Source organism: Passer domesticus, chromosome 7 (genome assembly GCF_036417665.1).
Source record: "Passer domesticus isolate bPasDom1 chromosome 7, bPasDom1.hap1, whole genome shotgun sequence".
Classification (NCBI taxonomy): Eukaryota; Metazoa; Chordata; class Aves; order Passeriformes; family Passeridae; genus Passer; species Passer domesticus.
In genome coordinates this window covers 9,488,599-9,513,967 of record NC_087480.1, presented here as the reverse complement: position 1 = coordinate 9,513,967, position 25,369 = coordinate 9,488,599, and the positions used below count along the sequence as shown (strand labels likewise).

The following is a 25,369-nucleotide window of genomic DNA, read 5'->3' as shown; positions in this document are numbered from 1 at the left end:
TGCTCTACAGAGCTGTAGCCTCCTGACAACTCATGTTCTGAAGTCTCTTTCTAAAACTGTTTTATCTACAGAGTCCATTCAAACTTCCCAAGTGAGGGCATGAATCCACAGCACAGTCAGCTAATTAGAGCCAACAATGTGGGAAATGCAAGATAATTAAATTCTTCTCCTAAAAGATTTATTTCTGAATACCAGTTTTGGGAGACTGGGGGGAGCAAGTGAGAAATTAATCCCACTCTGGAAAACTTAACTCATCTTTGTGAGACTCTCCCCAGGAATGGAGCAATAATATTGTGTTGCTTATTAAGAAACAGCACTGATCACAGTACTATTACACATAACTTTAAAATCTGTGTCCTTGTTATCAGCAGATATTGTCTGTACAAGACATACATTTAGTCCATGACACAACTGCAGTGAAAAAGAATAAAACCAAGTTTGAATAAAAAGAAAAATATAAATAAAACCCAAGAGTTCTTAAAAATAAGATTTGTCAAACACAAGAGCAAGGGCTCTTCCTCTAAAACAGCAAAATTAGAGTTTAAAAATGTAATTCCTGCCCAAGACTGGAAAAGGCTATCTGAATGGATGGGTCTGGAAGGATGGTTCAGAGGAAGGACTTGGGCTTGTGATTAACTAGATCTGGAAAATAACCAGTTATTTAAGCTTAGCAAGCCTACATGTTCTCATTCTCCTGAAAGACAACACAACTCACCCCAACTGACACCTAACAGAGATTACACAGATTGCCTCCCGCAATGGATATTGCTACTCACACAGAACAAAGCTGGGGCCTGAATTAGATATCCACACAGCATTTCATACAGCTGAGTAGACTGTTGAAAGGCAAGTTTGGACATTAGGGTGTTCAGTTTCAACATCCAAACTCTCCAACAAGGTGTTAATGCCCTTATGGACAAGAGCACAGAACACTGAAGAATATTAAATAAGGTGGTTTAGCTACAAGCCCTATACAAGCAACCTCTCAAGTGACATTATCACCTTTTCTTATTTCTTCCTCTGCCATTCTCTTCTCTAGAGCAGATAACCATCACAGGTAATCTTTATTATCACAATTGATCTTGTGTCTTTAAACCACAAGCAGGACAGAAGCAGTCATATTGCAGCTCCACAGAAGAATGAGACAATTCTGCTTAGGGAAGGACACCTTTCCTTAGGATTCACAGGACATTTTCCTCTTTACACTAAAGTGAACTGTAGAAATGCCACAGTTTTCCATAATTAAAAAAGAAAAAAAAAGGAGAGATTCATCACTGTACATTTCTTCACCCTCAGGCTGTCCTTTCTGTCGAGGAAGCCAGAATGGCAAAGTGTCTAGTAAAAACACCTGCTTATCACCTCCCAAGCTGGCTTTGTGAGCAAGTTGACACTGCAGCTGAACAGTCAAACCCACATCCATGCTTTAATTAGAGGTAAGGGGAGCACCTACTGTTTGCATTTACAGTCTGTCTGGCTCATGAGCAGCAGGAGCAAGTTCAGCCATCACAGCTGCTCAGCTTGTGCTGCTCTGATGCATGGTTTCAGCAGGGGAACAATTAAGCAGACCCATTCACAGCTGAAGAGACCACTAAATTTTGCCAAGTGCAGTCACTAGTGTTTTATCCTTGCTACTGTATCTTGTCAGCCACTGCACCACACAAATTATCAACAGAATCCATCTCTCCCTGCTGACAGCATGGGCGTGGGGGTGTCTGTTCTCGCATGAATAGGTAGATACTTATTCTGCTAACTCATCCACTTACATAGAGATTGAGCATATCCCGTCTCATAAGAGGAGATTAAATTTTTGGAGAAAGAATTTAAGAATAAAACACCACCAATTAAAGTGGTGGTATTAGAACAGCTTCACTGCAGAGACTGAGACAAAGGAAAGGCAAGCAGAAGGAAGCAGACAGATAAAAAGTGGCTGGCTAGGATCTGAAAAACCAATGACAAGAGACACTCAAATGAAGAGCAAGATTAGTTTCACTAATTTTCTCGTTACGAATTTTACAGATTAAAAAAAAATCTCAGACTATAAAGGAAAAGAAAGAACAAGAGAAAAAAATATTTTCCTATTCATGAAATTGGTACTTCATGCTGTGAAAAACCTGAAATTATGGTAAAAATATTCCACTTGAAGGCTATCACACGTAATGCAAGCTGTGGAAGAACATGACCCTTTAGTAACCAAACAACACACAAATTCATAGCAAATCTGTAAACCCTGTACCGTCAAAAAGAACAGCTAAAAATCATTTTAAGAACCACAGTGACATAGATCTGTTTTTATGAGGCATGATAAGTCAATCAACTCCAGCTGGAGTGACTTGGACTCGGGTATTTAAGGAAACTTTAAATGCAATTATTTAATAGATTGGTTACAATTGCAAACACATTTTAAAACACACCCTAGCATGCAACAGTTACTTCTGTCACTGCTGTGTACTACTGAAGTTATGCTCATTGTACCAATTAGTTCAGGCAAATATAGGGAAAGTCTGCTCAGGACAGCAGCTGGAGGCAGTGGTGTTATTTCAGATATAAACAAGTAAGCATGAGTAAAACTAAAATGAAACTGCTCTGAGCATTTTAAATCTAAAATCTTAACTCTTTTCGGTCACTCATGGCTACAGAGTAAGACAATGGAAATTTTCAAGCACAGTACTTTAAAACCTATCTAATCTTTATTTAATGATCATACTTTTTCAAAATATGAATCCTTCAAATATACTGCAATGATTTAATGAGAGAGCACATTCTCTAAAATGTGAGAGGGGCTTTTATTTCAACTTTTGGGGTTCTAACTCATTCAAGTTAGAAGAACAGCCTGTTCCACAGCCAACAGGCCATCTGCTGACCTTGTCTCCAGTGAATCCCATGGCAAAAGACATTGTGATGGAACGACCCAGGCAACTGGGATACACACCATTAAGTTAGTGACAAAATGAAGAATGGAAAACTTTTGAGGGTAACTGTAGCCAAACACAATCACTGCATCAATGCATTTTTTTTAAATAAAAAAATGAGAAAGATGAAGGTATTTGCTCTGAAGCCAGAAGGCTACTACTGCATGCCTTGCAAACAGGGCTCATCTCAAAGTTTTCTTTGATTTTAAAATTGTGGTAATAAGAGTACACTTAAATAGTCTCTTTTCTATCTGCAACTTTCAAGAAGTCCTTTACTCTTAAAGCCAAATGTTCTTCACCTCCACAGCAGAAGACTGTTTAAACCAGTTAGTACTTACTGGAGTTTTTCTGTGTCACCTCATTTCAACATAAACTTGTCAACTGGTTGTTTCTAACAAAGGTACAAAAAAAAATATTTTCAAAGTCTAATGCTCCATTCTGCATTCCTTTAAGTAACTTTTAATACTTTTGAATTAGGGTAAGAAAAGTCAATGCAGACACTGCCTGCAAGGACATATAATTCAGTGTATCATTTCATAACCCAGCTGTCAACAGAGACAACATTTTTATAATCCATGTATTGTATGCGTGCCAGTATGAGATGAATAGTCCTGTAACTATAATCAATACCGTTCATTCAAACAACTGGCAGCAGCATTTCAGACAACTGGCAATTTCATCAGTTTCACTGGGCTGCCCAAAAATAAACAGCTTGAGAAGGATGAATGATCTCTGTGGCTATCTATAAATAATACTAATCTCAGTCATTTGTTTCAGGGGGTTCATCACTCCGAGCTGCAGAAGTCTCGTATCAGTGCAGAAGGCATGGCAGCCTTCAAGAAAGTAAAGAAATGCTGATGAATTTTACTCTTGGTTTTCATTCACACAGTTCCTGTATTTACATACAGGCCCCACTGAAAGCTCCAGGATCCCTCCAGTGCTTCAGCAGTTCCAGCTTTGCAGGAAACTCACACGACCTCAAGGACTGGTAAATACCTCAGAAGTCAAACTGGATTCACAGAAGCTCCAGTGATCCGAGCAAACCCAGCCTGGGTGGTGACTTACACTAAGTCACTTACAAGGAAACGTGACCAAGTTCGGGGTTTTTAACTACTTCAGTGTGAAATTTGCCCACTCTCAAAAGAGTTATTGAGAGCAAAACAAACCAAACAGCTCCATGTGAGTGAGACTAATGCCAAGGCTGATGGGCGCGAGGTGAACCCAGGCAGACGGGGAACAGAAGGCGCCATTCACAGTCCTGTTCACTGTCTCTGGGAAGTGAAATAGCTTTTTTAACATTTATTTTTAAATTATGCTCCTACCTCTAAAAGCAAAGCAAGAACAGAGAACATAGAAAAAGGAATAAAGACAGCTGACTAAAGGGAAAAACCACATCCCTGTGGAGTAGAGATCCCAAAGAAAGCTTCCAAAGCCCTGAAGTGAAAAAGATCCAGTTGCTGTGGTTGTAGTGAGTCTCTTCCTGGCAGCCTTGCGGGGCTGCGGGCAAGTCCTGCAGCACCACTGCTGCCCAGCATGCGACGCTGCACATTAGTGGGTCACCAGCCCTAGGCTCAGGCACACATCCCCTGCAGGAAAATCTCCTAACCACCAAGAATTCTTACAGGTTTTCTACCCTATTTCACTGTAAGAATTACAAGAGGCCTGGTATGTGCTCTAGGGAAAACAGAGGAAAGATCAGTTCTCCCAAGAACCTAGAGGATGGCACTCCTTGGCTTCCAGGCAGGATTTGTGGTGCCATGAGCCACTGCAGAGAGCTCAATACACCACTAGACTGCAGCAATTCTTTTCTGCAGATATCATGAATGGGAGCCAAGGCCATCACCTCAGCTCCTTCACATGGAGTGTAATGCTCCAAAGAAACTCCATCAGGTGAGCTCTGCAGAAGTGCCCAAGCCCTCTGAACACAGTCTGAGCAGGAAGCAACAGCACATCTGTGTGTGTTGATCTGTTTAATTACCCAGGTAATCAAAGTGCTGCTGCACCAAGCTTCCGAAGTCACATTGTTCCACCTATATCCAAAAATCACTTTTTAGTCTTAAAGCCTTTTCTGTTGCTCAGAAGATTTATATCCTGGCAATTAAAATAATCTTCAGCTTGTAGCATTATCCAATTTACAAGCTTATTGCTAGTTTAATGACAATCAGCCAGCATTGCAGTGGATGTTTTCAGCAAAACCACCAACAGCAAAAGGATTAATGGCACCAACTTCTCTGAAAAGAGAACACTCACCAGTGGACAAACAGGGTAACCTCACAACCTCTACACCTCTGAGAAATGAAGCAGGCTGTGACTGTTTTAAAACAAAAGCCTTGATTTTATTATTAAAGTAAAATTGTCTGCAGGGCATTCATAAAAAAAAGCCAGCTTTTAAGGATGGGTGAATTTATCAAGCTGCACATCTTTGATCATCAATATTTTAGTGTTACTACTTTCTATTCTATATTGTTAATAAATCTCTACACACCATAACTGTAATCATCTCAGCACAACATGATCCACTTCTCCTGGAGATTTAAAGTTGGACTCAGTTGCAAAAAAGCACCTGAACTAGGCAGGAGGATGGCTAAACCAGTAAAATAGTCTCTCAGTTTCAGGTAAATGATGAGGTGGCAGCATGCACTGTTTTTAACCTGAAGTTCATAATGAGAGCTTAAATGAACAGTTCTAAGTGGACACAGGCCTTTGTAAGGGAGCTGCACTCCTGCAGTTGGCACTAATTGATCCTTTTGCTGGCAGGCTCAGTGGAAAAGGCAGCAGCAGCAGGAACCGCAGGCCCTTCTCTGTCACGCAGAACAAAGTCACAGTCCTGATTATCCAGGAGGTTTGATCTTAATGCTCTACACTTCTAGAGCTTCTTTCATCCAGGAATGAGGCAGCCAGGATAGCAGGGGAGACTGTCATGCTACTTTTGCCCTTATCACACCCACTTTGCAGAAGGTCTCCTGTTTTTGGAGTTTTCAGATACTTTTTCAAGTGTACTCCATGCACATTCAGTTACAGACCTGAATCTCTGAGAAACTGAAGTGATTCATATCTGATACACAGCTTTACCCAGTCTTCTTGAAAAAAACATTAATTTTGATTTTAATCTCCCTATAGAGAATTTTGCTGTAAACTGAAATCAACCCAGCATATACAAGAAATAGACTGGGCTGATATAATCAGTTTTAGAGACAACATAGGAGAAAGTAGAATTTTGTCCAGAAAGATGCCATTTTAAAATTCAGGTGGAGATCCTGACTAAGGCAGACTATTCCAGTGCAGCAGATTCTGGAATCAATTAACAAAACAATTCTTATTAACACAGAGAATCTCCAGACAGTACCAAGGAAGCACAGAACCTTTGCAGAAAAGCCCGCAAGGAAAAATATACTTTAATACCAAATTGTATCCTCCAGCATATGCAGAGACTGCCTCAAATCTCAAATGCATCTTATGTGAAACAGGGGCTAGCACTGCAGAACAACACAGTAAGAATTTAAGACAGGAAGTGCAGATAATTTATCTAAATAAAGCTTTCGGGAGAATAACTGATTTATGTTGATACTGATCCAAGCTGGAACCTGACCAGGATGCAGGAGTTAGCATCACTACCCACAATAGGTTCCCCATTTATGAAAAACAACAGTGCGTTTTCACACATGAAAATAAATTAAAATGCTAGCTTTATGCTTCAGTCAAAAGACCTGTTCTACCAGAGATTTGTCCTTGAATTATCTCTAGAATGACTCAGAAAAAGGTGCAATGTTTTTCAGTCAAGACTATCACTAGTCATGCAAGCACCTAAGAGACACAAGGAGTTAAATTTCACAGAAGAGTCTACAGTCTTTAATGTCACACAGCCTCTATCCATAAAAGAATTGCAAAACACATAACCTGATACAGAGAAAAGTAGTGAAAGATTCACAGCTACAAAAAATATACCTGCAGTTGGGAAAGCAGGGGAAAAAAAGAAAATCTGAAAGTAGATATGGTATAAGAGACTTCTGCTAAAAGCAGGGTCAGCACTTTCCACTGGAGACTATTTGATTTACACTATTTTGTTTCAACTGAAAAACGAAATCTTTCCTTGGCAGATTCTGCTCCACAGAGTCTATTACAGATACTTCTGAGATACCCAGCATCATTTATAAGGGGACACTTACTACTGCTGAACGTGATCATTTTGCTAAATTTCCCAAAGTTCCAGAAGGAAATAATGTGCAATGCAACACAAGGATGTATTCAGTTAGTTGCTGAAGCCAAGAGCCTGGAGAACCTGCACAGCCCTGGAGGAAAGGTGTGCTATTGATTAAGATGTTCAGGGTCTCCCCTGGAGAATCCATTGGCTATCCTGGACCCACAGACCCTACTCAGGGCCAGGAACAGCCCAGGAGGGACCACTCTGCTTTTAGCCTTTACTGATTTCACAGAGCTACTCCAAATCTACCCTGTGTAAATCACATCAGAGGAAGACCCCATCATGTATCTTCACTGTCACAGCTGAGACAGCCACAACACACAGAGTGTCACCATACAATTTCAGAAGGCTTTGAGCATTCACCACGCACAGTAACACCTTACCACATCAGAAGGCTTCAGGCACCTGCCCATACAGAGCAACACCAGGTCACCTCAGAAGGCTGCAAGCATCTGCCCTTCTTGTTCTTTAGCCCAGCCCTTTACACCCCTCATGTTCCTGCCCTGCCCCTGTGTGCCCTCTGCTCCCTTTGGAGGTTGGTCAGTGCCCCTGGGCACTCCATGGCTCGTTGCTGTCAGTGCTGCTCACCTGCTGCTCACAGCTGTGCCACTGGGGATGAGGCTGGGCCAGCCCATCCCAATCACCACAAACTGTGCACCCACATTGACTGCCCCTATTTATTCTAATGGGATACAGAGGCCTTTTTTTTTTTTGAAGGTAGAACAATAAAGCACTAAACATTAGGTCCCAGTGATCACTACAGATATGCATTACTAAGTATCTCCACTTGCAATCCCTTTTTGTGCTACATAGAACTGTAACAGTCAGTAAAACACACCTGACACATATGAACACACACCTTTGAAACAGGACACTGCAGCTGTAGAAACCTTCACAACATTTACTACCCTCTGCATGTAGAAAGCTACACTGATTCATGCTTTAGAGCAGCTTCTGCACCTGGAGCACCAAACTGGAGTAGTGGAAAACTTCAGGAGGGTTAACTGGTCTCATTTTGATCAATTTTGGGCTCATCTCACTGCCTCTCCAGGTAATAAAGTAAATTGCCTGTAGATGGTGTGGAAAGACATTCTATACATACTTTGACTGACAAAAGTCGTCTATCCATAAAATCCATCACAAGCAGTTTGAACTATATACCCTGAAAAAAAGCAGGATTTCTTCCAAATCACACACAATTTTATATTCACATCCATAATCTATATGTTGTTATACAAACTGGAGAGAACAGGTGCTTTTATATGAAAAAGGCAGATTCGTGCCTGCAGAAATGTCTTGCTAACTTGGATAAGCTTCACCAAATTGCTTCAACCAGGAAAAAATGCACAAAACAGAAATCATCATTTCCAAAATGGAACATTTGACTTCAACTGAAGCTGAGTAATTTTTTTTAGGTCTGAAACTATTAAAAAAAGCTTTTATTTTTAATTCTCACATTTTCTGGTTGATCCCAATCTAAATCTTTAAAACCTTTTTGGAACTACATCTGAAATGAAAGATTAGCAAGTCACATAGCTCCCATCATTTCAATCATGATATTCTGGGATATACAATTAGTTTCTGGGATGCACAGAACAGTGGGATAATGGTTCTACAGAGGAAGTAGGTCTGAGCTGGCCAAGGCATTCGATATAAATATATAAAAACTATCATTAGTCATGAGAATCACTCTGCTGACATGGCTGAAATAGGAAAGAAATAGGATTAGCTGGCACATTATGATCATGTACCTTTTTTCTCTTTAGCCCATTTTCTATTCATCAAGAAGTCATAAGCAAATAGGCACAAAAAAGCAATGTTTTAAAAAAGAAATTCAGAGTTAGGTATTATGCAGAATGTTTGCTCATTCAGCACTTCCTTAGGTTGAAGTGCTTTTCACATATTCCACAACAGTAGTGAAGCCACTCTGGGGATGCTACTTGACCACTGCACAAACACTTCAGAGAAAGATGGGTGAGTACATTAAACTTGCTAGATAATTTAGAATTCCCCCTAACAGTTTTGAGTCAATCCAGGGTTAGAGTTGGGGTCAGTCGTTTGCAAATCAATAGACACTAATTAGCTCTCATCTAACTGCTGGGAAAAAAAGAATGCATGAACTTGAGTTTTCTGACCAGCAGACTTCATTAGAATTCAAACTTGGTGACACAAGTGGTAAAGTCTAAGGAAGACAAAACCTCTGTAACTGGTAAAAATCAGTATTTCACCATGCTCTCTTGTAGAAAAACTACAAAAAGTTCATCACCAGAAAAAACTTTCCCATTACTACTTCTCCCCAGCCATCTTCCCCCTTGCAGCTCCCCCTCAGCAGAAAAACACAAATTACATCAATGACAACCACACCAAAAAGTTTTAGGGAATTCAGCATGCACAGCAGAGTACAAAGACAAATCAAGATGTGTGTCATGATGCAGCAGCCCTGTGATCCACAAGACCTGATCCATGTTCACTAAGTGGGCTGCAGCACCCATATCAGACGAAGATCTCTGAAATGGAAATGAGACAAAGAAATCACGGGAGGCAGCCACCCCTGAAATGCACTGCTGCACATCTCTTGGAAAAGCTAGCAGCTGTGAGATACTGATTACAGCACACCTCACTGGGAGAAATCAACAGACAGCAGCACTTCCAGCAAAGACAGGTCGTTCTCCCATCACTCAAATGAGCAGTCAGAGCGTGGGGTCAGGAAAGCAAGAACTGGGCATAGGCTGTGCTGCAGTCCTATGGACCAGACCTATTATAAAGACCCAAAGGGCATAGCAGACAAAAAACGTTCCAGTATCAAATATTTTCTCTCTCCAACAGCTTTGTTTATTTCAGGTAAGGAGAGGAAAACTCCTCCTTAGCCAAGTGACAGATTGGCTTGCTGTATGGCTGTGACACATGTTCTCCCAGGTCCATCAGTGGGAATGAACATCTTCTTACAGCAAGGACAGCAAATTTGTAATTGCCAATTTCAATTCATCTTTCAACAGGATCAAAAGCAGGCTGGATTTTAGTGGGGATTTTTTTTCTTCTTGTTTTCCTTTTTTTTTTTCCCGTTTTGTTTTTTGGTTTTGGGTTTGTCTTTTTTAGGAAGTGGAAGAAGGGATCATAAATCGAAGAAGGTGCTGTTAGCCTAAGCTCTCCAAGTTTTTTACTGGAAACAGCCTTGCAGTACCTCTGAGACAGAGGTAAATTTTACTACTCTTGTATAAGAGAGAGAAAAACCGTGCTATTACAGGACAATTCAATTTACTCCAAATCATGCTATGAGCCACCAGAGGATTCCACCATTTCCCAAGTTCAGTCCCTTTACCAGATAGGCTAGACCCAAATACCTGATGTTTGCAAGTGACAAAACTACCCATGGTGAAATCAGCAAGCACAACTCCACACATCAGCCCAGGAGAAAGATGTGTGAAAACAATGAAATATACACAAAATGAGTGGCTATGCACAGACTATACACCATCAGACACTAGCTATCTCTTACTCAGAGAGCTGCATATAATTTTAAAGACAGTCCTTTTACTAAAAAACTCTCAAGCTATAGGAGCACCCATACAGCCCAATATATTTTTTAAATTCTTGACCAGAATTTCAAGCATTACATTTGAACAAGCTCCAGCAAATATCTGCCCCAACAAAGGGGCAGGACCAAGCATTCAAAGCCAACCACTTAAGTTATAAGTGGATTGAAAGCAAACAAGTAAATTGCACTTGAAACAAACCAAGCAAAAAAAACTTTCAGCATATCTAAAGAATCCAAACAGTCCAGCAAAATAATGACATGCAAGTGACCAGATAGGTCACTCCATTCCAGCAGAAGAGTGCTCACCTGCACTATTATCCATTCCAGGAAAGCAATTCACCCCTTCTACAAGTGCCTGGGCAAGTTCTCCACAGCACTGTGTCTCTGCAGATTGATCCTCACGCATTAAGGGCTTCTGCGCCTCCTGTGTGGTGTTTGTGTCAGAGTTGCACATTGCCACTTGCTATTTTAGAAACACTTAAGATGGTAAAACAGATCCAGAGCCTCAGATGCAATGGCAAGGATATGCAGGAACGACTGCTCAGTGGATTCACTGACATATTCCTACGTTCACTCTTTCTCTTTACACAGAAATCCTGTCACCTGTTTCTCTCTTGCTCTGTGTGTATACAATAGTATCACCACTAACACATCTTTGTGAGACCAACTCAAAGGGTACTCATTGCCTTTGAATATTTCACACATTGCTGTGCACTAATAAAATGAACTCTGCATTCTATATCTGCTGATACAGAAATGTCTCCAAACAGTCAGGCTGGAGTGTGTACTGTGAGGCTCTGTGGTAATTATTAGTGCCCAGCAGCAGAGCAGGAGTGTCTACCCTGGAGTCTCTCTCAGATGGCTGCACATGAAAACTCAAAGATGATTTCAAATTTGAAGTTTCAAAGGCACCTGATATTCTGAAGATCAACAATAATATAAAGCAGGTGATACAACAGAGGGGAAGCCTCTGGCTCTGACAGGAAATATAGTGCATACATATTTAGAATAGAATCTCCATGGGTGAAATTTGGAAATTGCTTCACTGCAGTGATCATCACAGCTTCACAGAAAGTGGTTTTATCTACATCAATCATTTCTAAATTTTTTGCTTTAGATCACCACGTTGTTCTAGTGGAGTACAAGCCTTCACATAGCAAACCTCCTGACAATAGGCACAGAGTTTTTAGGCTGACTTATGAGTTTCCTTAGAAAAGGGGTGATGGTCTTCCAGTGATCTCTGCTCTCCAGCAGCATAGAAAGTACTGCTCTCAGGTTGTAACTTAAATGTCCAAAACCAATTCCCAAAACACTTTCCTCACAATAAATGAATGCAGGTTTTCATTTATATGGCTTGGCTTGGTTTGAAATGAACTATGAAAATACACTGTTGATGGTTCAAAAATAACATATTCTAAAACATTTTAAGGATGCCCAACTAAATCAAAATTAGCATTCTAAAACTGGTAATGACAAAATAGGTACTTTAAATGGAAAATGTTAAATTGATGGTTTGTGACAATAAAGAAACACTGAAAATACATCAGCTCTTTCCTTTCACACCTTCTTGCATAACAGTCCTACACTGGCAGTAGGATGGCCTCCCACCTCCCAGACACTGAACACAGTGAACCCAGAGGAAAGAAACCCACTGTTTTCTGCAGCTCTTGGACAAGCTCCCAAATCAGCCTTCAACAAAACTGTGGGGCTTTTTTTGTGGTTGTTAAAAGCTTCTGTCACAGGCTAGTTTCCCATCATGGCATCTCCATTTCCTCCCAGAGATAAACTCCAGCTGTTACACATTTCATGGGAAGGTGTAGTTAATCAGTAGCTCTCCAACCTGCCCTAACAGCCCCATGGGTCCTCCAGACCCAGTGCTATATAGGATAATGGAACAATTTCATATCTGCATCTGCACAAAATCTTTCCAAAACTAAACAAGTCAATGGCACTCTTTACCATGCTTTATTCTTTATTCATTTAGTGAACTCAGAGTTTCTCAAAAAAGTGTCCATCCCTGTATTTTTTCCATCTCTACTGTGTAAGCTAAATGGCACCCTAGCATCTAAACAGTACATAAATGTAATGTATGCAGCAGAGGAGAGTAAGCTTATTCTGAAATTAATATAAGAAATAATAAAACATAGTTTTATGGTATCCTTCCTTCTGCTAACACTGGGATCACATTAAGTTTCATGACAAATCATCTGCTCTGCCATGAAGTGGAAACAAATGTTGGCTGGAACACACCTTTCACCTTTCAACCTAGAGCAATAACACAAAAGCCGTGACCCCTAAGCTGAAGCCAGCTGCTTTTCTTGGTCATACAGCAGGTACACATGATACTTGAGTGCATTTTGCAGCATGAAAGGCGTTTTCAGTGGTCTGTAATGAGCAGAGTTGTGTAGAAAGCACATTTCCAGGTGTTTTATCACAGAACACTGGAGAAATCAGAGTATATTCCATACTGGGAGAGTTCAGGCATCTCCCTTGTGCTCGCTGCTCCCGCAAAACCAGCAGCACCCGGCCCAAACTTGGCAATGCTTCCAGCAACACATGCTTGTGCTTTTGGCAGAAGGGAGCTGACCACTTGCAGCATCAGTGTCCTTTGCCAGCTGGCCAAAGAGCACACAGATGCAAGGGAAGCAAATTATCTGCCCACTGGCAAAAAGAAATGCTGAACAGCACCTAAAGGGAACGTGGGCCCGTGCACGTGCGCTCAGTGCGAGCGAGGGTGCGTGTGAGCACACACCCCCACACCTGGGTCTTGGAGAGGGAGCAGCTCTGAGAGAAACTGCAAAAGCTGTCTGCTACTAGTCCTGAGGTATCACTTTCTGCAACACTCTCACAACAATGAACATGCACTTTTCCCATTAAAACCTCCCAAGTTGAATTTTTAGGATTAAACACAAGGACTGCAAGGATGCTAAAGTAAATTTTTACAAGTCTGAAATCAGACCCCTTCAAGAAAATGCCAATACAACCACCTACAGGATTTCAGCAACCTAAGGTTAGCGTGCCTTTGCATCTTCCCTCTTTTTTTTGTCTCTTGAAAAATGAATGCTCATGAAAAAAAAACCCACTACACATCTATATTTGGTAAAATAGAAAAAGCTTTCTGGATTAAGAAGATACATAAGAAAAAAACTCAGAAAAATTAATGGTACAAGAATTTGCAGCTGATAGGTTAGATTTAGCTAAGAGATGGAATCTATCTGTAGATTAATTAGATTCTACAATTACAGCCCCTTTTCATCTGCACACATCCCACCACTGTCATTACATGATCAACAGATTTTAAAGAAAACTATGCTTTTCATTAAAAAATGCTTTGAGAAATTCAAGGAAGACTATGCATAACGTTTAGTTTACTTTCCTATATATTTCTTGAAAATTGTACATAAGGCAAGTGCACATTTGTTGGCTGTAAAGGTGTACAACAGCAATTTTTTGCAATGACAGTGCAGAGAGGGAATATGAGATCTGTGTGCTAATGAGCTGACACTGCAGAGGCTGGAGCAGTGTTAGTATAGTGCACTACAAGTGCAGAGCAGAACCACAGACGTGGGTTATTTCTAGGGAATGTGATCTACAGAACTATACACACAATTCAACATTAACACCAACATCCTTCAGCAGATTATGAGAAATGCATGGGAGATATTGCTTCAGTGACAAATTTATATATTTGAGTTGTCATATTCATATTATTTGAAAAGGCTAGCTCACTCCCTACATGAGCATTTTAAAAGAAAATATAACCTGATTTTGATTTTAGAAATTCATAGGTCAAGTTAGCTTGCTTTCTGTTTCTACTGATAGCAAGAAACTGCACATTTTAAGAAATGTAATAATTTCCCTAGAGCCAACTGATAAACTTCAATTCACCTTTAAATACACTAGAATTTTCATCTGTGTTTGCATTTGTTCTCTGTTAAGATATCATACGGCTAAATAAATAAGTGGGCAGATAAATACAGAGTGGATAAATACTGTATGAATGTGTGTAAATTAAATATACAGAGAGAGGCTTGGTGCTAGCAGCAAAGCAGGGAATACATGTACATAAATCAGATTATGCATCATTTAACTGAAAAAGAAATGAGAGGGAGGGGCTTAGGGCAGGAATTTTCTTCTGCTTCTAAACAAGTTTGTTCCCAGGTTGGGATATTGCCAAATCTGCCGTAGCAGAGGTGGGCTATTTTTCTCAGGCTCATGAGAATACTTCAGAAGAGGTTTTTTTTCTCCTCTGGAATGCACCAGATTGCATCAAACGGGATGTGCAGCTGCACAGTAAGAACCGAAGTCTTTCTGAGCAGAGCCCCTTCAATCCCTGCACACAGAAACACTTACTACAGTCATGATCATACAAATCAATGCAAAAGAGAATGAAAAATAATATTTTACGGATACTGACTAGTACAGGCATTAGGCTCAGGCTACACATGCTCCTTTCTTCAATTTCCTCTCAGCTCCTGTACCTATCCCACCACACAGTCAGCCTCAGCCTCCCTCCCCAGTGAAGGCAGAGTCACTGCAGGTTTCTCTCCTATGGAACCCTGCCAATTGCAAATATTGATCAAACGGCTGTGTGACAGCTCTGGAGACAATATATGCTTATCTCCAAGTGAGGCAAAAATGTTGTGGAAAGAATTCCTTCATGGATATGGCAGCACACTGAAATTATCTGCCACTCCCATAAGAAATGAGGATATGGTTAAAGGCTGGAATTTTGGTTAGGTAGTGTGAGGAGCTATTAATTCATCCTAATGCATTGATACACATTAAGTGTTCTGACTTTCAAAGATAATTGGTACCAGATTCAAAAGAATAACTGTTCTGATGGGGTTTTTTTTGTATTTTCAGCTGCTGAAGCCTATGGCTGGTGACTTAGACTCACTGTATTCTTTTCTTATCAACAGTATTATGAGATGGTTGACACAGAACAGACAAGGTCACCTTTTCTTTCGTCTGTTTCTTTTTTCACATCTTCTGCTTTAAAATAGGTTACTGTAGGTACATCTTCTTTGGTTGACAGTTTCTCCAGAGATTTCAGTTTTCCCAGTTTTACTGTACTGGTAATATGGGTGGTGGAACATGCAGCCCTGTACTACAGAAAACCATCCCACTTTACTAAAATTGCCACAGCTTTTAATAAGCATTGACAAAAATCATTAGATGTCAGAAGATGAGTAGAACACTGACTAAATATACTGAACAAGTGTGTGGATCACTTCTGTTGGTGGGAGAAGAGCTGGTAACAACTTTTAAAAAACAATTAATAATTAATCACCCAAGCAGTTCAATGTATTTAGTTTAAATCCATATAATTGATATTTAGGAAACTGTGCTTGAGATGCAGCCTCTTGAAGGGATTACACTGATTAAGGATTAATAGTCTGATGTTTGTTGTAAGAGCTGTTGAAGCTGGATAGGATTAGTAAAATAAGATGCAAAGTAGAGACACGCTTTTATTTACCATTTTTTCCCACTTTACCAAGTATTTTTATTGTATATTACATAATTAACCCCCCTACAAAAGTTTTAAAGGTTCTACTTCAAAGTCCTTTGGAGAGTGTAACACTGCACTACCAAGAAGCAGTCACATGGGGGATATGTTAGAATATCAATCCAAAATTTGTCCAAATATTTCCTTACTGTATATTTTTAACCATCAACTTTCTCAGAATATACAGTGGGACAGGAATGTAAGAACTATCCTATCTCCTGCAAATAAAAAAATAAATAAGTTATTCAAAACACGTAATTGTTTTAAAGCAAAAAATGCTATTTTTCTGTACTCAAGTTCTTAATTATTTCAGTACAATGCTTCCTCTCTGACCATTTTACACTGTGAGTATAAACATGCAAACTGTGAGAGGAAACCTGTTCATAATGTGAAGTTAGTACATTGCATTCAGCGGTCCATTAGATCATGTACAGACATATATCTCCACATTGCAAAGTGCATTAGTTACCTTGGAAGAGGACTCCTTTCGTTTTCAGTAATTTACAATAAAACTTGTATAGAATCGAACTTGGATACATCAGTAAAACAAATATCCAGGAACTACTACTGGTAAATGAATGCTTTTTAAAATGCAGAACACGCACGAGTCTTTCTGAAAGAGATTTTGCATCTTAACACCACATCAGCAATACTCAAAGTTCTATTTTGCATCTTCTGTTAATAAAAGCTCAAATTGTATGCGTGCACTGCTTGTACAGAGCTATTTCTCCTAATGCCAAGTGTTCTGATTCCATTTTCTCTCCCCTCAGCTCTAACAGTATGTGTCAGTTTACAGTCTCCTCAGCTTTGCACAGGACTCTCAGTGTAAGAAAACAACTCAGTATTTCAAGGCAGATGAGGCAAGTAAGCCCCTCTAGCCTTCTCCCTCTCAAGGTCACTTCTAAACAGTGGTTTCTGGTTTTTCCCTATATAATACATTATTTGCAAATTATGCCTTTTCACACAGCTAGGTTGTAGCCTCAACAGAAAAGGGATCTTTCTTCATCAGCAATTCACTGATTGCAGCTACACAGCACTGCTATATCAACAACATGGTTGTTTTCCTGAAAAACAAAACTAAGGGGATGAGGTGGTAAGAGAACTTTTCCTAAGGTATTCCATATAATGCTGCAAATCTACTAAACCTCCAGTCACTACACACATTTGTTGCACTATACTGTATGACCAAGAACTACCAGGAAGGAACTGAATGCAGCATAGATAACAAATTAATGTATTTTTTAAAACCAGGTATTTACTTACAAGCATTTGTCACTGAAAAACTGTTGGAAGAGTCCAAGTGATCTACGTGATAATTCAAATGGAAGGGCTTTTCTGTGGTATTTTGGTTTGTGTTGTATAGCTGCACAGCAAATCGAAATGCACTGTGCTCCTGAACAGTGTTCCTCATGAAAAGTCCACCTAGGTGAGGAGAAAAAAATAAAAAGGAAAAGAGGAAAAAGGTATTTCAGAATTAATTTTGAGGAGAAACAATGGCAATAAGTTATATTTGCCTGCTGCACACTGCAGGAGAGAATGAACAGGAGCAGCCTGAACGTGAGCACATAACTCTGACAGAGCACTGACATGAAATACATATTCCAAGTCCAAAGTTAGGCTTTTAAAGCCACACACCACATCCAGGTGCCCCCTGAGCAATGAGAATCGCTTGGAGCTGCAGGTGCACCTTGAAAACCAGGCCACTTCTACACGGATGCCCACACAGAGATTTAAAAGTCTAACTTGGGGAACCGTAGCTCCTAAATCTTGTCCAGACTACCAAAATATCGGCACCGTAGTTATGTGCGGGGACACGGCGGCGTGCGGCGTGGCAAACGTGCGGTTTCACGGTCTGGTGGAGCGATAGCGCGGCCGAGGGAAATGATGCTCCGAGGGACGGCAGGGAACAGCCCCCGCTTCACTCGCTGCCCTGAGCCTCACGGCTCGCTCGGCCCCGGCTTTCGGGCACGTCGCTACAGATTCACGCCACGACTCTCTCACATTATGTGCTCCACGGGATGCGCTGCTCCAGGGCACGGCTCCGCAGAGCGCGGACCCGATCCCCGCCGCCCGGAGGGGTGCGGGCAGCCCGGCGCCGCTCGCAGCCGCCCGCCGGCGCAGCCCGGGCACCGCCGCTGCCTCTCGCCCCCGAAAAGGGGCACGAAGCGGAGCAGGGCTGGCTCCTTCCCCGCTGCGCCCGGGCTCGCCCCCCGCTCCCCTCCTCACAACTTCCCCCCGGCTGGCGGGGAGGGCGCGGGTCGCGGTGCCGCGGCGGGCGCTTACCTATACTGATGGTGTTGGGGAACCCCGCCAGAGCCTCCCCCAGCAGCCCCGCCAGCAGCAGCAGGAGGGTCCGGGGCGCGCTCTGCCCCATTTTCTTCAGCCCCTGCGGTTCAGCCCCTAAACCGAAACTGGCGGCACAGGCATGGGCGCAACTGGAGACTCGGAGCGGTGTCAACGGCGGTGGCGATGCTGGCGGAGGTGGTGGGGAGGATGGTCCCCCTCCTTTCGTCTCTTTTTTTTATTCTTTCCTTCCCCAAATCCCTCTGCTCTCGTCTTCACCCCAGTCTAGCAGGGCTCATTGGCTGCGAGATTGCCTTTCTCCCCCGTCGCCAGCAGCCCCCCCCCAACGCAGGGACTTCCCCCAAAGATGGTGGGTAGCGGAGCCGCCGAGGCTGCTCCGCCCGGGCCGGGAGGGGGTTATCGATCAAACTTGGCGTGAGGCGGGCTGGCAGCCGCTCCGCTCCGCTCCGCTCCGCTCGGCCCGCCCGCCCAGCCCCGGCGGCTCCGGCCGCGGCTCAGCGCTCGGGGCTGCGGTCGGCGGGAGCGCACCGGCCTCACGTGGGGCGGCCCCCGGGCTGCAGCTGCCCCTTTAAAGCTGCATCGGCTCGGTGTGTGTGTGTGTATGTGAGAGAGAGTGCGGTGCGTGCGCCTGTGGGCGGGCGGGGGAGGGAGCGGGGAAAGGAAGGAGGGGCGGGGAGCCGAGCCGAGCCGAGCCGAGCCGCGCCGGGGCCGGCAGAGGAGGCCGGGGGTGGTGGCGAGGTGCCCGTGCCCGATGCGGGCGCCCCAGAACTTGTGAGCCGGGAGGCAGCAGAGGCGGCTCGGGGCCGGGGGCGGGAGGCCTGGTGATGGCCGGGGCAGGCGGGTGCCGCTGGGCCCCTCCTGAGGGGACAGGGCTGGGGAGAGACGTGAGCGCAGGGGATGCTGAGGGAGGGCTGGAAGGGGCCGCAGCCAGGGATGCCGAGGGACCGTGCGCTCTCCCGAGGGGGCTGCCGGCCCTGCGCCCGAGTTCTCCCCATCCCTCCTCCAGTGCCAGCGCATCAGCAGGGAAGCATCATCCGCCCACAGTGCTGTGAAGTGAAGAAAGACAAGAAGAGTTGAATCCCACACGAGGGAATGTTAGGTCCTTCCCAACCTCCTCTAAAGGAAGGAACTCATATAAAGTCTCCCCGTTTCATCCTTGATGCTGAAAAAGACACAACGTGTGTGTCAGCTGACGAGCTGCCCCAGCACCAAGCACAGGGCAGGGCCAACCTGGTAGTCGCAGGGGAGCAGGGGGACGGGTGGTGGACATCCCGAGTGTCTTGAACACCAGCCCTGAGACGCCCCTCATATCCACAGGGAGCTGCTGTGCGTCTGCCTGAGTCAGGTTCTCTGTGGTCTTTCACCCATCTCCTTGACACTGTGCTGTATGGATCCTACTGGGCTTTTCTTTTTGCTGCTTTGGGGCTCACAAAACTGTACAAAATGGAGACAGAAAAGCAATGCTAGGTAGAGTTGTCCATCTCATAGGCCTAGCAAAGACTGTTCTTCCCTTAATATTTGCTTTTCCTCTGATTTCAGCAGGTCACTTTACCTTGGTGCTTCTCTGCTTCTTTTTTTTAATCTTAATCTTAGACTGTGGCATTATTTGGGTCAATGTTCCGTTCAGTTAGGGATAATATGAAATGCAGTTGCCTTTGCATTTGTGAAATAATCAACCAGTGCCACTGGCTGTAGCACCACGTAAGTAGTCAAGGTGTGAGATTGAAGATTGCTGCAGATTACTGCACAAATGCCGATGAAGAACAGAGATTCAAACCATTACTTTTGAAGGAAGCCAGAAGTAGAGGTGAAGAGCAGGGCACCACATTCATGATGCAGGAGTGTAACACATGCTTTTAGTGACACATGTGACATCTGCTCACTCCAATGTGCATGCATTGGTTGCTTCATGTGTTCCTTTATGAGAATCATTCCCAGAGGATGGAGACTGTTCCAGTTCAGTCAGAGTAGGGATCAGGCTGCAGGGTGGATGGTATTGTTCCCTATTTAGATTGAGATGGCAGTTGTCACTTTATCTCTCTTTTTAAACAAATGGTTTTCTGTGTGGACAGGTAGGGTATAAGGTCCATGATTGTATATATAGCACTCCTCAAGCTCAAAGCCCTTAACACATATTACTTATGAATTACTTATGAATTACTGTGAGCATCCCCATGAGGCATGATTATATTCTTCTTTTATAAATATAAACATTTAAAAAAACAAGGTGAGAGCCACTGCCCCAGCTCACCTAACCAGGAAGTTTCAGGCCCAAAATTAGCATCTTGAGGAGCAGCTTGGCTTTGCTGTAGAGCACTCTGCTCACAAATGTCTTTTGGTAAGGACAGCAGATCTGAAAGCTACAGACAGGTACAGGAAGTTTAGACATTAAGGACAGTTGTCAGAAACATGTTCCTCTTAGCAAATAATTTCTCTGTCTTGTTCCAAATTACTTACCTTTCCTATTCTACACACCTCCAGCCTATTTCTAATGTCCTGCTGTCTTTTTTTTTGTCTGCTTTGCTAGTGGCCCTACTTTCTTCCTGTTCACTTGCTCTTGCAAAGTTCTCTCCATCTCTGCAGCTAAGTAAGGCTGACGGCCACCTGCCACACTGGCAGCTGATGGTGCACTGAAAAAATTATGAAAGAAATTATACATAACATTATAGATGTTAGAACAAGGGAGGAGATAAAGTGAATGAATGAATATGGCATGTGTCAGAGTCTCAGTTTCACACACTGCCAGCAGGGTGGGTAACTTGTCTCCAATAAAATGGTGCTTCACAGTCTAATCTACAAATGGACAGTCTTGTCGTGATCTAAAATATATCTGTGCTGAGAGACAAATTTCCATTATCACCCACATTCTACCTTCTGAAGCCCCTTACATGTTGTTGTTGTTATTATTCTCATTAGCATTTGGAATGTGCAGTTTGCCTTTTTGCTTATGCATTAGCCTTATGGCACGATTAGCAGGTACAAATGGCACAAAATCCATATGGATTTTGGAGAAATCCAGAGACCTCATCCCAGTTTATCTTTCTTACAGTGAACCCAGTGTGTCCTGGGACAAAATGGTAGATTACTTGCCTTTATGTGGATATCAATGCCATGGAAATATTTTATACACTTTGCTAGGGATGCTCAGTGACTTGAATTAATGAGTTCTGTGGTAACTGAGGCCATACCAGATGCTTTCCCAAAGCTTCTCTTACTAAATACAACCAAGATTTTGCAGCATAATCAAGCTTCATGTTTAGATGATTTATAGTGTTCTGGGACACTGGGGATTCAGAGTATCTACCTGAGCGGGAGAAGGTAATGATTTATAATTAGCTAATGTGTTTTCATTGTGATGTCTAATAGTGGATTAGAAAAATGCTATGGAATTTGGGACACAGCGTTCTCACTGTGCTTTCTGATGTTAGTAGGCTAAACCCATAGTGTTAGCATAAAGTCATGGCAGAATCTACAGCAGGATTCTGTTGAAGCTTCACCCTAACTGCACTAAGCAGACATTATTACTTTTGTCATTCCTATTTCTAATTGCAAGGGAGAAGCTCAGGCAGAGAGATTCTAACTAATATTTTGTTTATCCCAGCGTGAACCAAATCACGTCATAATTGCTAATAAATGTATTATCAAATGTGTCTTACACCTTTTTTTAAACCAGTTATTTCTTCATGAATGTAATGGACACACAACTAAACAATCTTTATGTCAGTGTCAGCATTTTGATTAGCTAAACTGATTAATTCTATAATAGACAGTTAACAGATAGAGTGACAGTGGGGAGAGACAGAAGAGAAGATGAAAAGGGATTCAGGGACAAGATGAAACTACAGATAGAAGGAGTCAAGGGGAAAGTACAGTGTCAGAAGGGAAAATGAATACAGACATTACAGCTTCATTTTGGAAAACAGGTCAAAAGGACATCTAGTTAAGATCTGATTATGAGTGGCCATAGAACAAACTATTGAAGCTCTCCTGTTTACCTTTCATTACCAGGCAATAACAGAGACATAAAATGAAATTAGAAAGCTGCAGACGAGAGACAGTTTAACAAATATTCTGCTGTGCGGTTTACAGCTAATCTATAAAGCTGTCTTCTACACAATATTCTTGCCAAAATAATTGTTTTTAAAAGTTGGAAATTTTATGTGAATTAGCAGAGTAAATGCATTAGTCTATCTAGTAAAACACTGTAGGGATTAATATTCAGAATTCATTGTAAAAAAGATGTTTCTTGCTGCCTCGAGAAAGACTTACTCTTCTCATTATGAGAGTTTACAGTATGTCTAAAGTTCTCTGAAAGTTACTTTTTGCTGGTTAGTTTTAGAGACAGGCTCAGAGACTACTTGAATCATTGTTTTGTTGTTATTCATTTTCCCAAAGAACAGTTAACAGGTGAAATCCTAAAACCACAGAGATGTGTAGTAGGTTTATCACCCCTATCATTGGAGCTAAGATTGTACCAGATACATCCTGGCAGAATGATTGGGTCTGGCACATAAGAATATGTTTTAATACATGGAAGAATGATCAAGATTTGTATAGGAACAGGGTCAAAGAGGAAACTTGTTCATAAATAAAAGTCATTACTCCATTACTGGAATCTATTTCAACTTTAGGTAGCAGAAGCGAATTAATCCAGCAACTTTTATCAGAACCATACATGGACTGTAACCATAATAACATATCAATTACAATTGCACAACTAAGACACAAATGTGGAAACAGTCAGTATGGACAAATATCTTCATATTTCTTGGGTTTGTGGTATCGTCAGGATACATCCTTCTAATTCTAAGAGCTATGGAGCTGTGCTGGAAATGTAGTGTTATTATAGTGCCATAATGTCAGAAACAATTTATATTACCTTCTGCTTTCCGATTAACTGTACACTAGGCACTGCTGGCATAACACAACCCTGCAATTCTTACTTAAATCTGTACTTTGCTGTGCTCATCTATATTTATTACATCAGGAAGCAGTAAATCAAATAAAAATGTAGTGGTATTCCCTATATAATATTAATAAAGTGGATACTCTCTTTTTATGTTATACCTATGAATACAGTTTTCAAGAAATCTTGGGCATTATATTCAATTCATACCCATTTCAATTGTGAAACATCTGATGACTGAATATTTAATTTTTGTACCTAATTACTGAAATATATTCTTCTTAAAGAGAATCTAGTTTAGATCCAAGTAGTGAATAATCACTTCAGTTAACTGCCAATCAAAAGTTTGTTTTCCTACCTGTGTGCATTTATATATTACCAGAATTTACCACATCTCAGCTCAAATCTGCAGAAGTGTCTTCTAATGAAAATGTCTTTGGAAAACAGCACATAGATTCTTAGAAATAGATGTTTAGGCAAAAAGGATTTAAAATTTTCACTAGAGGTTTAAGGATTTCTGATTTTTCTTTTCCACTTGATCAGAGATTCCTATCCTCCCCTAAGCCAGCAGTCTGGTACTTATAAAATTTTCAGACTTACGCAGAAAACTGACATTCAGTTCTCTTCTAATTTCAAAGAATCTGTTTTAATTTTGGTGTGAGCCTTTGCAGAACTAGGTATGGAATCAACTCTCTTTTTATTTAGAATTCATTGAATTAATATAAATAAGGTATTAGTTGATATGGGAAGGAAATTAGAAAGAAAATGAGCTTTGTCTTCTGTAGTTCTGGGGAATATAGTGTTTGTGGAATATTGGTCTCTCCCTTCTTTGTTATTGCCCAAGATATATCACCTTGAATGTGAAAAGATTTCCTTATGTAACTGATATGAAAAAAAGAAGCATTTACTTAGAAGAAAGAAGTCCATACAGCATATATGGTAAGAACGGGTGGCTCTGGTAATTGAAGACCTTTTTTATCACTCTCACTTGAAGACCTGCCTACCATCCAATTCCAACAGCTTGGGGTCTAACAAAGTAAGAAATGGAAGAAAACCACCAAGGATGATAGCAAATTGTCAATACAGGGAATTTACAGAACAGTCCAGAATCTGAGAAGGCGACAGAGGAAAATAATAGGAAGAGAAAGATATCCTATTGCAACATTGCAGTAACCCACTGGCTGGAAATATGGATCCCTGTATACTGAAAGATCTAATACAGAGATTTTAAATCTGTCTCTGTTTGAAAGACAGGTCCTGCTCTGCTAGGGCAGAAGCTTCCCTTGGAATGGAAAATGTAAACCCCCTCCCTCCAAATTATTATAATTTTGAATTTAAGGAGCTCTCAGGCAGCGATGTGAGGATAGGAATAACAGTTCTTTGTGGGTGTGTATAACAAGGCAAACCCAGCAGCTCTGCCCTGCCAGCAGCCAGCGCCGGGAGCCCGGGGCGGCTCGGCCGCGGCGCTTCCCCGCAGGGCAGTTCCGGGCGCGGCCAGCAGGGGCGCTGCTGGCTCCCGCTGGGCGGGGCAGGGCGGTGATTCCTCCAGGGCTGCAGGGGGCGCTGTGGTGCGGGCCCGGGGAGCACCCGGCAATGGCGGCAATGGCGGCTGGGCCCAGAGGGAAGGGATGGAGGAGAGAAGAGAGGCTTTGCTCCTCAAACCCTGGGGCAGCTGATCCCAGTGCCCAGCAGGACTCTGAGGAGCACCCAGCTGGAATGGCTGGAATGAACAAAAATTCCGGGGTAGTGGACGAGATGTATCAGAAGCTGTGCGACGGTAGCTGGAACTGTGGGACATCCTGGCAGGCCAGGGCGTGCAGGGTACAGCGTAGAAAAAACCCAGAGCAGTACCCAAGAAACAGCGGGAGGGAGGGCGGGCAGTGGCGGCCTGGCTCTGGGCAGGGCAGGGAGAGGAGGGCTCAGGATCCCGGGCACCCAAGCAGATGGGGATGAGTCTGTCTTTTACTGAGGTGGGTGTCAATAAGGTCTCAGTTCAGTGGCTGCT

The 25,369-nt window shown here is 42.2% G+C and overlaps 1 protein-coding gene across 4 annotated transcripts in view; it reads right to left on the bottom strand.

Annotated features, from left to right (window-relative positions):
- The window catches only part of GRIA3 (glutamate ionotropic receptor AMPA type subunit 3), a 142,085-nt gene extending 123,053 nt beyond the window's left edge, over positions 1–19,032 (bottom strand). For all 4 annotated transcript variants that reach the window (XR_010365820.1, XM_064426792.1, XM_064426791.1 and 1 more), the window contains exons 1-2: positions 18,438–19,032; positions 17,418–17,576 (exon numbers count right to left, since the gene is read on the bottom strand). Coding sequence is in view for 3 of the 4 variants with exons in the window: in XM_064426792.1 (XP_064282862.1) it covers positions 17,418–17,576; positions 18,438–18,528 (250 nt within the window). In the remaining variant the exon portion in view is untranslated. The remainder of the gene's footprint in view (positions 1–17,417; positions 17,577–18,437) is intronic.
- Positions 19,033–25,369: the final 6,337 nt, after the last annotated feature.